Source organism: Oncorhynchus tshawytscha, linkage group LG16 (genome assembly GCF_018296145.1).
Source record: "Oncorhynchus tshawytscha isolate Ot180627B linkage group LG16, Otsh_v2.0, whole genome shotgun sequence".
In the NCBI taxonomy this organism is placed as follows: Eukaryota; Metazoa; Chordata; class Actinopteri; order Salmoniformes; family Salmonidae; genus Oncorhynchus; species Oncorhynchus tshawytscha.
The window spans coordinates 14,840,110-14,856,303 of NC_056444.1; the positions used below are offsets into that span (position 1 = coordinate 14,840,110).

The following is a 16,194-nucleotide window of genomic DNA, read 5'->3' on the forward strand; positions in this document are numbered from 1 at the left end:
ATGGAAATGTGTGTTCTGCTCTCCCACAACACAGAGCACTACTTTTTACAACCCAAAGTGAAATGTTAAACAAAAGTAAAGTGAGTATAGTAAATGAAAGTGACGTAACAGTGGGGTGGCCATCCAGAAGTGGGACAGACCTGTGCCAGAGCCTGCAGGGGAGCGATGAGGCTACTGTGCTGGATCTGGATATCAGGCAAGTCTCCGGATCTGTAGCTGCGGTACAGAGTGACCTGGGCCTCCTTTCTTAGCCTCTGGTCGGCCATCTTGTCCTAAGTTAACACATAACCCGGCCAGTTAGAAGACAAAATGGCAGCATAAAACTCAAGCAAAAAAAGATTGAAATGCAGATAACTACAAATACAGAACAAATATGGATTTGATCTACACTGAGTGTACAAAATATTAGGAACACCTGCTCTTTCAGGCTGACCAGATGAAACCAGGTAATAGCTATGATCACTTATTGAGGTCACCTGTTAGATCCATGTCAAAATCAGTGTAGATGAAGAGAAGTTAAAGACAGTTAAGACAGGTTAAAGAAGCATTTTTAAGCCACGAGACATGGATTGTGTGCCATTCAGAGGGTGAATGGCAAGACAAAATATTTAAGTGCCTTTGAACAGGATATGGTAGTAGGTGCCAGGCGCACTGGTTTGAGTGCAACGCTACGGAGTTTCTCACGCTCAACAGTTTCCCCATGTGTATCAAGAATGGTCCATCACCCAAAACACATCCAGCCAACTTGACAACTGTGGGAAACATTCGGGTCAACATGGGCAAGCAACCCTGTGGAATGTTTTTGACACCTTGTAGAGTCCATTCCCCAATGAATTGAGTCTGTTCTGAGGGAAAGGGGGGGTGCACCTCAATATTAGGAAGGTTTTCCTAGTGTTTTGTACACTCTGTGTATAACTCCTTCACTTAAAAAGGGGCTTTCTTGACGCTTGCCTTCTCCTGTCTTTGGTGGCGTATTTCCTTCTTGGCGAAGCCCAAGCTGACTTTCTCTTGATCCTTGAGGAAGCGTCTCCTTAGCCTCAGGATGTCGGCGCGTTGTTCACTCTGAGCTGGTGAAGGGAAGCAGACAAACAGGACATTGACAGCTGATAGACATACAGTATCCATAAGTGCACATTTGGAGAAAAATGTTTTCTTTGCAATGAAAACAAAAAATGTCTGTTTCTTATTCTTTATGTCCTGGTCCATGTTCATTCTGAGACTATTGTGTTATCATTTTTAAAACAAAAGGAATAACATCAAATGGTGGTATGAAACTTGAGAGACTAGCCTTTGCTGCGGCTGTCACCCTCGTCAGAAGGAGAGGCGAGGCGCCTGGTGCCAAAGCCGTCCCCGGTGGGCCTCCAAGCAGCCGGCTTCTTCTTGTCGAACACGAGTAGAGCGGAAAGGGACTCAGAGGACAGCGAGTACTCAGCCAGGGTGTCCACGCTGCTGCCGGTCAACCAGTTATAGGCGGAGCGCCGGCCTGAAATACAGGGAAACAAAACAATATAAAACGCACGTAACCACACAAATAACACAAGCATGCTAAACACTATCAAAGAGTTAACTCAAATGTATAGCTAACAATTATTAAGTCATAGCTAACTCACACCCATACCCCAACCAACTGAATATCTCAGTTTCAAAGGCTTTTTGAAGGAAATGGGACGTACATACCGGGAGCTTGAGTCTGGCTGAACTCCAGTGAGCCTTGTGTTGCTCGGAGCTGGTTCCTCACGGTCCCTGGTTGAGACGTGGAGCTCTCCAGGCCCTGCGTGGCTCCCTGTGTGGCTTGAGTTTCCACAAACATCGGGGTTAAGACGGTGCTCCTGAGACGCCAGTTCGAATCAATCACATAGTCCTTGAAGAGAGAGAAAACGGCATCAAAACACTTTGCTCTACAGTCTTATTGCAGATTTCCCCACAGTAGTAGATGTCTGTGTCTTTCGTGATCATGTGTGGAATTCACATTTAAATGTTATAAACCTGAAAAGATACATTTGAATGTACTTTTCTGTCACATTGTTTTGTTAAAGTACATCTATCAAAATGTGCATTCTTTGCAGGCTGAAGCCTATATTAGTCACTTCATAGAAATAGAATGTTCTAAAAATATGCTCTACAAATCAATTATTTGATTTCTACGGTGGTTACAGTCTCCTGACCTGGAACTTGCACTCGGACAGCGGATACTCAAACATGTTGCGTGTGTAGTCTGGACTCTGGCTGGTCATCTCCAGGAGCAGGTTAGTGGCCAGACTGAGGAAGTGTTCCTCGATGCGACTAGAGTATAGAGAGTGCAGCAACACCAGCATGCGCTCCAGGGTGGCTTTGGGCAGGCGCTTCTCGTGGCTCCAGAAGTTACGCACGTACAGCCTGCAGATTGAGGGGAGGCAGAATGCTACAGACACTACTTTGTGAGAAATTACTTTTATGCCACATGTAAGACAAGTACTTACTGCAGCCCTTGGTTTCCATCAGTAAGTCCCTGAAGCAGGGTTTCCTTTGCCTCGTTGAACACTTCCACCGAAACACTGTCAGACTGACTCTCTACATCACTGAAAACAAATTACTTCGTTAGCCTTTCACAATCATTCTATCTGTAATTTCCCGAACATCAACATTAGAGCAATTATAGGGGGCATAGTGGTGGGGTCCAAATAGGAATCAAACCGTTGTTGTGTAAGCGTGAGGCATGGTGATTGAATCAATGCGGTGAGGATGTCCTAAAATGAGCACTGTACCAACCTGTAGTTATCCTGAATCCACATGAGGATGTCGTACATCCTCTCTCTGCAGGCCGGCGAGGGGTGGGAGATGAATGCTGTGATGGCTCCCAGGACCTCCTGGAGCTCCGCTGGCTTCAGCTTGGCCAGGATCTTGTGGATGATGTCCAGACACACTCTCTGTCTGACCTCATCCCTAGGAGAACGGCAACAACGTCATGTGGTTTCTACCGGAGTTTATGTCTGACACTGATTAAGGCTGGTCCTGGACTAAAAAGCGATTATACTGGAGATTCTCCAATTGACCATGCTTTTTAGTCCAGGCCTCATATATGTGTGTGTGTGTAGGGTGCAAACCTGTGGGACATGATCTGGGTGAATCCCTTGGTCTTCAACAGCAGGTAGATGTCTGGGATGACTTCGGCCCGGCTGAAAACACACTCTAGACAGTGGGTCTTCAACATGCCGTGCAGCTTCGGCAGCAGGTAGGACACTACGTTGACAAACCTAATATAGACACACAAGTGTGTGCGCACACACACACACACACACACACACACACACACACACACACATTATTGTAAGTCAAATCAAAATCAACTTTATTTGTCATGTGAACAGGATACAACAGGTGTAAACAGTACTGCAAAAATGTTTACAAACTCTCATAAAGCTGCTTTGTGTATTTAGAAAGTAGCCTTGCGTATCAAAATAACTGGGTAATTGCCCAGATTTGATTAGAGCAAACCAGCCAGGAAGTCTTCCTCCAGAATCCATTCTAATCGAGGTGACCCGATGTTTATCTACAAATATCTGTAAATCTTTCCTAACAAAAGGAGCATTATCAAAGTAAGTCGGAAATGTATGACAGTGAAGGAGTGCAGCTTCACTTTTAGCCCAGTTAATTTTGTATCCAGTGAATTAGCTAAATTATTTACTTCAGTTTTAGCCTAAGGCACTGATGGACCTGGGCTGAACTAGCTTACTAGATCATGGTGTTTCAGGAAGTTACAAGATAAAAACACTACCCTTACCGGTCCATAAAGGGAGGGAAGTGTTTGGAAACTTTGCTCAAGCAGATAATGAATTTGTCATCCAGGTCTTTTTTCTTCAGATCTTTTAATTTATTTACAGTGAGACTGAGCAGCGATGCATCAGGTTGCTGAAAGAAAGAAAAAACACGTTGAATCATGTTCAAATAAAAAGTAAATAAAGTCCATCATTTGGATTATCAAGAGGACAAGTTAACATACACTGTCCTTTTCAGTCATGTTCTTCAAGATAAGACCGATGATCTCAGCGGCTGCAGAGTAGACTTCCTTATATCTGGTGAAGGCCAGGTTGTTGGTCAGGGACTGGATATACCTGCAACACATTTCACATAGTCAGGCCTTATTCACTGAAACACTCAGTACCCTCATTCAATGCAACACTCACAATGGAGGAATGGGTTTTCAATCACGTTTACCATGTAAAATAAGGTCAACAATAGTAAGGTAAATAATGCCATAATACTACTAATAATACTAATAGTCATGATCATCATCATCACCACCATCACCATAATAATCTTCATCATCATCACCACAATCATGCTCATCATCATAACCACAATCATCATCATAACCACAATCATCACCCCAATCATCATAATAATCTTCATCATCATCACCACAATCATGCTCATCATCATAACCACAATCATCATCATAACCACAATCACCCCAATCATCATCACCACCACCATCATAATAATCTTCTTCATCATCATAACCACAATCATGCTCATCATCATAACCACAATCATCATCACCACAATCATCATCACCACCACAATAATCTTCATCATCATCACCACAATCATGCTCATCATCAATCTAATCAGCTGATGCATTTGTTTACTTTCGACAGACAGACACACAGGTTGCCCATTTACCTGTCGTACTCGATATCACACTTCCTGGCATCGTAGGCAGGGAGGCTGTTGGCCAGAACGATGCCCAGCAGCTGGAGTCCTACTGAGTTATCTTTACTGTTTGGGTCTGTGCCGCAGAAACGCTCGTAGATCAGGCTGCGCAACAAAGAAGAAAGAGGACGCATGTTGATATTAAAAGGATAGTTCACTTTTTTGAGAAGGTTTTCAAAAGCTTGGGGAAATCAGTGGGAAAGGAAATTAAATGCTTGTACTAGGGTCATTCTCACTTGTAGGGCACGTCCAGACAGTCCTTCCAGCACTCCACCACAGTGCGAATGATCTCCAGATTGTGTCTGAAGACGGGTCTCTTGGGGTGGAAGCTGTTCCTCATCAGGAACTCCAGCAGACGATTGGCCAGGACTTCATCTCTGGTGTTGCCCTGGGACACCAACAAAAATAAAAAGACTGTACTGCAACATTTCCCCCATGGGGGGACAAAAATCATGACCAAAAGTATGTGGACAACTGCTCATCGAACATCTCATTCCAATATCATGGTCATTAATATGGAGTTGGTCCATATTTTGCTGCTATGACAGCCTCCACTCTTCTGGGAAGGCTTTCCACTAGATGTTGGAACATTGCTGCATTGGGCACTGATGTTGGACGATTAGGCCTGGCTCGCATTCCAATTCATCCCAAAGGTGTTCGATGGCGTTGAGGTCAATGTTCCCTCTAAGCTGAGCATTAGCGTGCAGTAGCCCAAGACTGCCGCGCTGGGAACACCGCACAGAGCTCAGAAGAATTATCAGCCCACGTAGAGAAGCACGAGATTGAACTTTACTCAAATTTCTAGACTTTTCCCTGTTAGTTAACACTATCAACGTTTCCCTTTACTGTGGCAATTGTGAGCGAATCAATACAATATTAGACACTTTCAATGTAACATACCGAAACAAAACTAACTATGCAAGAGATGTTGTAGGTAGAACGCGTCGAAGTAGGATTCTAAGCCCGTACTCTACACAGACCGGTGCGGCATAACCAATCAGAACATCAGAACTGCAGAATGCCTATATGCAAATAGACCATTGCCATATGAATTTATGCCATTTACTTTGAACTGGACTGTGTTTACAGCTGTGGTCATGAGTAGATGTGCTTATTTTGAGATCAGTGAGAGCTGCATGTATCCAGTGAGTTAATAGCCTAGTTATAGATAATGTGTAGTCAGCAATAGGGGAGTGATTGCTTCCTACATGAGCACAAAACGTGTACATTTCTCTTTGAAATGAGAGTCAGGTAGAGGGTTTTTTGGTCTTAAAGGGGCAGTGTTGTATTTTGAGACAGGCTTGAATAAGTACCCAATAGGCAGAAGGTAGGATCATTTGTCTGATTCTCTGTAATAATGGTATGGGCATAATAATGCATTTTATTTTATAAAGTGGTTTCTAGCATCAAAACAACAACATTTCCAGTCACCTCCTTGTCTGAAGGGCAAGTGGATAAACAGGTTAAGCCCTGTACTGTATGTTTTTTTGTCAAAAGTCTCATGGAATGTTGGCCTACATTGAACACCACACATTGGCTGCTACTGTAGACTGAATGATAGAACAGCTATTTCCATCTTAAATTGTTATGGGATGCATTTTCTCCATAGTTGTTTTTATTGTAGGCCACTCTGGTGGGCCTACATTATGATCAAACAGAAAACAAAAGCCTACTTGGCCACTGTTAAAACTGTAACTTAAAGCTGGTACAGCCTCAGTGTTCACAGTAAACGCATGCTGAGATGAGATTGGAGATGTTGGTTAAAGCTGCCTGGCCCTATAAAAGACACTCACAAAATGTGAGTTTGCTATTCACAAGAAGCATTGCCTGATATGAACCATGCCTTGAACAAAAGAGATCTCAGAAGACCTACGATTAAGAATTGTTGACTTGCGTAAAGCTGGAAAGAGTTACAAAAGTATCTCTAAAAGCCATGATGTTCATCAGTCCACGGTAAGACAAATTGTCTATAAATGGAGAAAGTTCAGCTCTGTTGCTACTCTCCCTAGGAGTGGCAATCCTGCAAAGATGACTACAAGAGCACAGTGCAGAATGCTCAATGAGGATAAGAAGAATCTGAGAATTTCAGCTAAAGAAATCTCTGGAACTTGCTAACATCTCTGTTGATGAGTCTACGATACGTAAAACACTAAATAAGAATGGTGTTCATAGGACACCACGGAAGAAGCCACTGCTGTCCAAAAAACATTGCTGCATGTCTGAAGTTTGTAAAAGTACATCTGGATGTTCCACAGCGCTACTGGCAAAATATTCTGTGGACAGATGAAACTACAGTTGAGTTGTTTGGAAGGAACACACAACACTATGTGTGGAGAAAAAAAGGCACAGCACACCAACATCAAAACCTCATCCCAACTGTAAAGTATGGTGGAGGGAGCATCATGGTTTGGGGCTGCTTTGCTGCCTCAGGGCCTGGACAGCTGGCTATCATCGACAGAAAAATTAATTCCCAAGTTTGTCGACATTTTGCAGGAGAATGTTACGCTATCTGTCCGCCAATTGAAGCTCAGAGGTTGGGTGATGCAACAGGACAATGACCCAAAACACAGAAGTACATCAACAACAGAATGTCTTCAACAGAAGAAATATTGCTAAACTGAAACAGTTTTATAAAAAGGAATGGTCCAAAATTACAGAAAACATTTGCTTGAGGTTATTGCTGCCAAAGGAGGGTCAACCAGTTATTAAAAACCATAATTTTCCATAATTTTCCCACCCTGCACTGTGAATGTTTACACGGTGTGTTCAATAAAGACATGAAAATGTATAATTGTTTGTGCGTTAATAGTTAAAGCAAACTGTGTGTGTGTCTATTGTTGTGACTTAGATGAAGATCAGATCAAATTTGATGACCAATTTATGCAGAAATGCAGGTAAATCCAAAGGGTTCACATACTTTTTTTTGCAACTGTAGCAGAATCATTGGAAGGGGTGTCCACATATGTTTGTATATAGAGTGTAGCTCAATGAGAAAAGGGGTGAAAAGAAGACACGGGAAAGAACCTTGGGAGTGGCCAGTCCAATCCAGGAGAGCACTGTGACCACTATGTCCACCACCATGAAGTGGATCCCTTCACCCCCGTTGTTCCCAGAGACCACCAGCTGTAGGAGCGGGCCTAGCCACAGCCTGGCGTATGGACGGAAAACCTGCAGAACAACAGCGTCAGAACCATCAGAAATATCAGGAACAGTATGTTGGAACCACACCTGCCAATCTTGATTTGAAATACAAATGGGAACGATGAAGGGTAAACTCAGGGAGAAAATATATTGTTGGCAGATATTGTTAGAGGATGGGTGGCCTCACCTCCTCCGTGTTGATTATCAGCTTTGCGATGAAAAGTCGGATATTTAGCGGTGTGGCTGGATTTGCCAACTTTCCTTGCAGGAACTTCATCCAGGGTGGGAGTTCACTGGGTACGCCTCCCTAGACCACACAGAAGACAAGACAACATGTTGGAATGGGTCCCAATCCCCAAAATACACTATCAACCTTTCTCCAACTGCAATAGACAGACTTGTGCAGAATTCCAAATCCACCCCTAGCCCCTACTCCCTGTAGATCTGATGAGGGCTGGATATGTGGAATCAATATTGCAAAAAGCCGACCAGAGGGCAAGATTAAGCCATAATAATGCTTATATCTATCAAATCCTCTCAGATCTACAAGAGTGCCAGGAGTTTAGGGGCTAAGTGGTCAGTGTGGAATGGAGCAGTGGCATGGAGCAGACCTGTTCAACTCTGGGAGTGATGTTGTTCCTCTGCATGTGGCCCACCAGAGACGTCATGGCCGCCATGCACTCGTGTTGGTTCAGTTCATCCATCTCCAGGTCCACCATCTCCTCCTGAGCCGAAATGGTCTCGGCTCTCTCCTGAGGTAATTCCAAAAACAGTCAAACATTTACCAATAAAAAGATACAACAGTGCAAATGAGTTTGTAGGCTCTTTGTGTATATTTATATCCAAAGAGACACACAGCTGTTCCTTCTGCTAAAGGTGCTTCCACTAAGTATTGACTCAGTATATCTTTAGGATATCTTAAATATTGTATATGTACTTATGCAATGTGTATAATAAAGGTAAGGGGCCTGTTAGGGGATGGGACAAGAGTCTCTCCCATGGATACACTCTAACCCACGTAAAAGCAACCCTGGAGCATGGAGAGAGACAGCGGTCGGACTGACCCGCTTCCTGACTGTGCGACTTTGCCCCGCAGGATTATAGGAGAAGCTCTGGACTCCGGTTGAGAAGTCAAACTGACTCATCTCCTCACTCAGACTGCTGTCAGCCATGTAGGACTGAGAGGAGAGGTATACTGGCTCCTCTGATGGGCAGAGACAACACAGATAGAAAGGTTAAATATAGAGACAACTGTTACTTCCAACAATGTAACGTGAAGTATACTAAGGAACCTCAACTGAATATCAGGTGGAGATGCAGATTCATCCTACCTCCGTTCTCCTCGCTAACTTCTTTCCGAATCATGACGTATTTCTTCTTCCTCTCCATAGGAACCTATAGGGAGAATGAGAAGGCTATGCTCAGATTACTGACATCACTCTGATTACTCACTGATGTCATCTCATCAGTGGGAGAAAAAAAACAATATACCTCAATTTCAATGGGGAATCTGTACGTCCTTTGGGTATCAATGAGATTCTCGAATATGAATTGATTCTGGGGGAAAGAACAGAAGAACATACATTATTGATTTGTATTGTAGAATTGATCATGTGATATGAGCCTGGTACTTCTATACCTATACCATTTAGCAATTTTATTTCACCACAGGAAAAAAGTACATAGTTTATATGTTTTTATAAACTGAGTGTATATATTATAATGCACACTCTAGAATGCCCTTCATGCCAATCAGAAACAAGTATTCAACAATGCCATAACTTGTATTATAAACTGGGTGGTTCGAGCCCTGAATGCTGATTATATCTGTGGTATATCAGACTGTATACCACAGGTATGACAAAACACTTGTTTTTACTGCTCTAATTACATTGGTAACCAGTTTACAACAGCAATAAGGCACCTCGTGGGTTTATGATATATGGCCAATATACCACAGCTAAGGGCTGTGTCCAGGCACTCCACGTTGCATCGTGCTGACAAACAGCCCTTAGCTGTGGTTTATTGGCCATAAACCACACCCTCGGGCCTTACTGCTTTAAAATATACAACTGGATAAAATCTGCAATGCAGTTTGTTTGAATTAACCCTTTAGTATGGCATGACAATAGGAGTTGCCAATACAGCACAGGCGACTTTGTATCACCTTCTCAGGTTTCTCTGTGAAGAGGAAGCCTTGGTAGAACTTGGTCTCGTTGAAGCTACAGCTGATGACTGCGATGGCACAGTTATACCCAGCACAATGGTACTGCCTCCTGATCTCCAAGAGCTGAGTTTCACCTGTCATGTTTTCCGTGAAGGCTTCAAAGCATGACCTAAAGGGAAATTACAACTGGATTTAGCAACACAAACAGATTCAACTAGACGACTGGAGAAATTGATTGAGTACCATTTTATTTATTTTTTACCCCTTGACAAGGTTAGGGGTGAATATATATTTAATGGATGGCTATTTTGGAACATTTTATGGATGGCACCTTTAAAAATACAACTTATCTGTGGACTTACTTGATGAGAGTCTTTGACAGCTCGTTGCCCTCTGTTTTGACTGTGGTTCCACAGTAGGCCTGGTTGATCTGGGAGTCTTTGGAGTAAACCTCCTCTTTAGGCAGACGAGAGTAGAGCAACTCCATCAGTTTGTAGCAGCCATTCTTCTTAATCAACTGGGCCTCATAAGCCGCTTCGTTGGACTGAAAAAAGTCAGAAATATTTTTTTCAACTGGTTTAAATGTTTTTCAACTCTATGAGAACATTAGAAAAAGCTCAGTTAGGATTAAGTTTATCTGCAAAAACAAAATACATTTAAAAAAAATACATTCAAATAACATTTCAAGCCTTACACGTGACAGCAGATCTACACCAAAACACTAAGTTCTCTATGTTATTTTAAAATGTTTTCAGACCTTTTCAGTAAAGCACACGTCCCGTCATACAACAGATTAAAGCAATGAACCTTGTAGATTCCACAAAAGCCAAAGCTCTTTACACTTGTCATTAATGTTCCACCACAGTAAAAGACTGCAGAATATTAAATACAGATAACAAGAAAGCAACCAACAGACCTTGGTAAAGCGAGCGAGCAGCGCCGCCATGATGTCACCGACGTTAGCGCTGAAGAATTCAGCCAGGGCTTTTGGGCTGCAGTAAGAGGCTAATGGTAGCAGCACTCTCTCCAGCATGGCTTGGAGCATGGAGGGGACAGGCACATCACCCTGCTGGATGGTCTTGTACACGGCACATAACAGCTGCACCATTCGCTCATCACTGGACCTGCTCACACACAAAACAGTTTTCAATCCACCTTACACTTGGAGAAACAAACACTGATCTGAACACGGTGGGGGAAATAAGTGCCTCACTCACCGTCTAGCAATTCTCTGGAAACACGTTTGGAACAACTCCTCCATAATGTGCTTTGTATCGCGGCACAGAACTCCGGCCATTAATTTCAGCAGAAGAGGACTTTGAGAGAGTTCTAGGGCATCCAAAAACTGAAAAGGACTGACATTCATGATAATGTACAAGAATAATTCAAGATATCATTAAATATATGTGGCCGGAATCAAACCCAGATGTTGCAAGAACTATGCGCCCACCACCTGAGCCATTAGAACACTACTGGTCTACCGAAGTGTCCACTTCTCCACCCCCTTATGGATTTAAAGTGGACTGGTGTAAGAACAATGTTGGAGGGACTTAGCACATAACCATTAAAGTTGATGGCAGACCATAGCTCAAATACAGGTGTATTTGAGTATTTCTTTTTAAAATTACTATTTTTCTGTATAGTGAGTATGTTCTACTTCTATTGGAAGTATTTTTAAGTATTTTTAATACTTATGTTAAATACTATTTTTAAATACATGGGAGTGTATTTGAGTATTTTCAAATAATTTCCAAGTGTATTTACAAATACATTCCAATATTCAACGACTTGTATTTTCAAATAAATAATATTGAAATACTTACTTCCAAATGTCTTTGAAAGTAATTGAAATACCCTAAATACCATTTTTGAACCCAGGTCTGGTTGACCTTACCTTTCGAAGACAGTCCATGTAGTTGTTGCGGTGCAGGGAGCCACGGGGGAACTCGTCTGACTGCATCGGGAAGTGGGATGCCACCAGTGCCTCCAGGGACGTCTGCAGCTGGGCCAGGGGCTCCTCCGGCAGGGTGGTGAAGAATGGCAGCATGATCAGTGCCTGGCTCTGAAGAGTGGTGGGGTTAAAGCGATAGTTCACTCAAAACAGTGATTAACATTTTTCCTCTTCCCTTGACTAAAGGTAAGATAGTTTTCCATGACTATGAGTCAATCCCATAGCACTTGTTAACAAGATTAAGGACTTAGTATTGTAGTGTGGCTTATGTTCCCAACCTGGCCATCCATGCTACCACAGCCAATTAATTATCCACAGCTACCAAATGACCCTTCTCCCATCCCCAGCAACTCGGTTTTCAGTGAACATACCTTATAAAATAGGGCTTTAAAAAAAAAAAATGTTTAGACACCAAGAAACAAAATCAGGAAGATTAAATTGATTAAAACGACCTTAATGCTTTACCTTGAGATTCAACGGCAGGGCCATGTCAACGATGAGAGTAGTGAACGTGGAGAACACCAGTTGGAATGCTTGGTGGCCGGCATTGGAGCACACAGATGAATCAATCTGCACAGAATTAGATATACATATAGTTAGAATGAACAGTTAGATAAACTCATATAGGTTAAACACAAGCTAAAACCTGGGTACAAAAATACAATGAAAACATGTTTAAAAAGATGAAAAGAAGCCTATATATCTGGCTATGCTGCACCTGTAGAACCTTGGAGAGCAATGTGAGGGTGGCGGTTTTACTTTCTGACGTGGAGGCGTTGTTGCCCCACCACGGCCTCAGCAGCTCCCACCTCTGCAGTATCCACTCCACCAGCCGACTGCCCTGGCTCTTCCTCATCGAGCGCTCCCGGAAACTGTGGTCCAGCATGCCGTTCAGCAGCACGCTAACCTGTTGCAAGGACACCAAAGAAATGTACAAATGTATTCTACAACACTTTTTGGTCATCTTGCTTAGAGAGAGATATACTTTGTCTATTTTCTTGGTAGGTCATGGAAATGTGTATTTTGCTTTCAACCCAATCCCTGACATTTGAACGAAGGTTTGATTCTAAATCATTTATATAGATGAGACCACTACTACTCACCATGCTAGGGTTTTGGGTGGCGGCTTTCATGAGCAGCGTTACGGTGGTATCCAGGTTGCTGAGCAGCTCTGCATTGAGCGTCATCTGGAAGAGGCTGTAGAAGTACTCTCCATGAGAGAAGCTGAGGAAGTTCTGCTTGCGGCTGCCCGCCAGAGGCACAGACAGCATGATGGTGTTCAAAAGCAGCTCTACCAGCTGCTCACTCTGCCACAATGACGACAGAACACAAACAGGTAAGCGTAGCAGAGACGGAGTTTGATGAAGTACTTGAGTCAAGCCGCAATCTGTGACCACTGTCAAATTCATAGCTGGAGCTATGAATACAATCACTGACTATCTACGAGATTAAAGTTTTAAACATATTTGGAAGCTATACATTGTTTGTTTACAAAAAGAGTAAAAAGATTAAAAAGTCTGCCATGTAAGCAGCAAACTGCCAGAGGGCATGGATGTTGCTCTGTTGGCCTTAGCACCCCGCCTGCAAAACAATCTAGGGGAAAGACTGTATTAGGCTAGGTGTTTCCAACCTGTCCACCCAAGGAGAAGGCCAGCTGCACCAGTCCGTCGGCTAGCCTCCTGCTGCTCACGTCCATGGAAGGGAGGGCCTTCCTCTCCTCTCCGGGGGCGATGCCTTTGTATACCGCCAGGAGGAGTTTGGATCCCAGGGACTGTGAGTAACTGAGATCCTTTAACACACAGCAGAGAGAACAGTCACATAGTGAAGAGATTTCAACAAGAGGGAAGGTGTGTAACATTTACTATTTGTGCACTACAAGACAACAATTGAACTCTGGCCTTAGTAAAGCTGGGCCTAAATGTTTCAGCAGCATCAGGTAGATCAGTAAGACAGGGGTAAGGAGAGAAAGAAAGAAAGAGAGAAAGAAAGAGTACCTGGCTGTGCAGAAGGGAGCTGAGGAAGCCTGCTTTGTGAATCTGTTTGCAGGCAGATAGAAGCATCTCCATATTGGCATGGCTGGTACAAGTGTCTGGATGGTAAAGGTCCACGCTGCACAAGTCCTCCACACTGAAGACAACACAAACCCATTATTAATCATCATTCCTACACTATGATTTACTCTGTGCTCTGATGATTTCCTGAAGAAAATTAATGATAAAACTCCTATAAAGCCCATAGTTGTCTACCTAACATGATTAAAGGGCTACTTAGAAACGACAATGGTATAGGGGTTGGTTTGGGACTGAACTGATCTGAACCTAAACAGAGGACTAATCAACACCATACAGACCTTTGCTGGGATATCCTCTTCCTGAGGCTGTCCTCCAGATCCTCTCTGTAGGGTGAGACCAGCAGGGCCTTCAGCAGGGGAACACACACCTCTGGCAGGTGCTTCATCACTTCCAGGTCAGCCATGTTGAAGCCAATAGACGAGGGCTCACAGACAGTCAGAGCCACCAGCTCCAAAAAGGCAGAGTCAAACAGATCCTTCTCCAGTAACTAGGGACAGGGTTAAAATGGGTATTTATCCGTTTATTTCTACAAGTAAACAATCTTGCAAGTTTCCAGAAGGCAGCAAACGAAGACCTGTGATACCATACCTAATTAACAATACAGCGAGACAGTGGGCATGAAATTGATAAAGGGATACATTTTACACTTTGACACTTTATCCTCCCCCAAAAATACATGCAGCTTGTGATTGCATGGGGGAATTGTCAGCGATTTAGAGGTTATGTACATACATTTTCCAGGAAGTACTGAGAGTTTTGTCTTGTTGGACACTAGCACAGAAACGAGATGCCCATAAATGTCTACAAAGCCAAAAATATACATAAAGTAATCCTTCACCTTCCAAAAGTCCTGTTGGCATTTGACCAGTACCACCGTGGCAAACTCCATGAGTCGTACAATGATGGTGCACTTGCTGTAGTTGTACTGGTCTCTCTCTCTGGGACTGAAAAGGGAGATTCTCTGGCCTGCTCTGAAACAGCCCTCTGCTGCCTCCAGCTCCTTGGTGGCCAGTTCAGCAAGGAAGAAGCCCAAGGCATTCAAAAAGCTGGATTTCTCATCAGAGCCTTCCAATAAAGAAAAAAAACTTGTGACTGAAATGCAAGTGTGACCATATTGGATTCAAACCCAGGTCTCCTGTGCGTCACGCTACTTTGTTAGCCCTCTGAGCTAAAAGAAAGTCCTCATGTCTCAGGCAACGTCCCTCATCATACGAGTGTGGCTCACCAGTGAGTTCACTCACCTAGTATCTGCTGGGGCTTGATGATGTGTAGGCCGATGAATGTGTTGTAGCAGTCGAGGGCGGCCAGCAACAGGTCCATCCACTGCAGCGCGGCCCTGACGGTGAAGGGGCCGGCCAGGTGCCTGAGGGTGGGCTGGGAGAGCAGCCCTCCACCCTCCAGCCTGGAGATGAGGAAGCCCACACCATGCTGCTGCAACAGCTCCTGCAGCCATTGGGACGGAGACCTCTCTCCTAAAGACAAGAAAAGTCCCATTAAAATCTTTGTGAGCTATACTAAGCCTCGTCTCAGGGTAGTAAGTTGGTGGTCTGTTGATATCCCTCTAGCCATGTGGGGGCTGTGCTTTGGCAAAGTGAGTGGGGTTATATCCTGCCTGGTTGGCCCTGTCCTAGGGTATCGTCAGATGGGGTCACAGTCAGTGGTGGAAAAAGTACCCAGTTGACATACTTGAGTAAAAGTAAAGATACCTTAATTGAAAAGGAAAAGTCACACAGTAAAATACTATTTGAGTAAAGGTCTAAAAGTATTTGGTTTAAAATATTCTTAAGTATCAAAAGTAAATGGAATTGCTAAAAGGTACTTGTATCATAAGTATAAATCAGTTCCACTTCCTTATATTAAGCAAACCAAACAGCAACATTTTCTTGTTTTTATTTTATTTACGGATAGCCAGGGGCACGGTTCAACACTCATATACAAACAAAGCATTCGTGTTTAGTGAGTCCGCCAGATCAGAGGCAGTAGGGATGACCTCTTGAGAAGTGTGTGAATTGAACTATTTTCCTGTTAAAATGTAATGAGTACTTTTGGGTGTCAGAGAAAATGTATGGAGTAGAAAGTACACTACATTCCTAAAGAAAATAATGAAGTAAAAGTAGCCAAAACTATAAATAGTAAAGTAAAGTACAGATACTGCCAAAAACTACATTAAG

General features: G+C 43.2%; 1 protein-coding gene across 1 annotated transcript in view; it reads right to left on the bottom strand.

Annotated features, from left to right (window-relative positions):
* prkdc (protein kinase, DNA-activated, catalytic subunit) overlaps nt 1–16,194 on the bottom strand; it is a 46,183-nt gene that overhangs the window by 15,393 nt on the left and 14,596 nt on the right. Inside the window, exons 31-61 of the mRNA XM_024374334.2 lie at nt 15,265–15,495; nt 14,862–15,088; nt 14,302–14,510; nt 13,946–14,078; nt 13,582–13,740; nt 13,055–13,258; nt 12,670–12,858; nt 12,417–12,521; nt 11,895–12,062; nt 11,218–11,345; nt 10,917–11,124; nt 10,363–10,544; nt 10,001–10,169; nt 9,325–9,390; nt 9,165–9,228; nt 8,898–9,037; nt 8,445–8,585; nt 8,021–8,140; nt 7,717–7,860; nt 4,929–5,080; nt 4,663–4,797; nt 3,980–4,091; nt 3,761–3,888; nt 3,084–3,233; nt 2,749–2,922; nt 2,460–2,558; nt 2,166–2,376; nt 1,678–1,861; nt 1,289–1,483; nt 952–1,067; nt 141–272 (exon numbers count right to left, since the gene is read on the bottom strand). Coding sequence (XP_024230102.1) covers nt 141–272; nt 952–1,067; nt 1,289–1,483; nt 1,678–1,861; nt 2,166–2,376; nt 2,460–2,558; nt 2,749–2,922; nt 3,084–3,233; nt 3,761–3,888; nt 3,980–4,091; nt 4,663–4,797; nt 4,929–5,080; nt 7,717–7,860; nt 8,021–8,140; nt 8,445–8,585; nt 8,898–9,037; nt 9,165–9,228; nt 9,325–9,390; nt 10,001–10,169; nt 10,363–10,544; nt 10,917–11,124; nt 11,218–11,345; nt 11,895–12,062; nt 12,417–12,521; nt 12,670–12,858; nt 13,055–13,258; nt 13,582–13,740; nt 13,946–14,078; nt 14,302–14,510; nt 14,862–15,088; nt 15,265–15,495 — 4,775 coding nt within the window. The remainder of the gene's footprint in view (nt 1–140; nt 273–951; nt 1,068–1,288; nt 1,484–1,677; nt 1,862–2,165; nt 2,377–2,459; nt 2,559–2,748; nt 2,923–3,083; nt 3,234–3,760; nt 3,889–3,979; nt 4,092–4,662; nt 4,798–4,928; nt 5,081–7,716; nt 7,861–8,020; nt 8,141–8,444; nt 8,586–8,897; nt 9,038–9,164; nt 9,229–9,324; nt 9,391–10,000; nt 10,170–10,362; nt 10,545–10,916; nt 11,125–11,217; nt 11,346–11,894; nt 12,063–12,416; nt 12,522–12,669; nt 12,859–13,054; nt 13,259–13,581; nt 13,741–13,945; nt 14,079–14,301; nt 14,511–14,861; nt 15,089–15,264; nt 15,496–16,194) is intronic.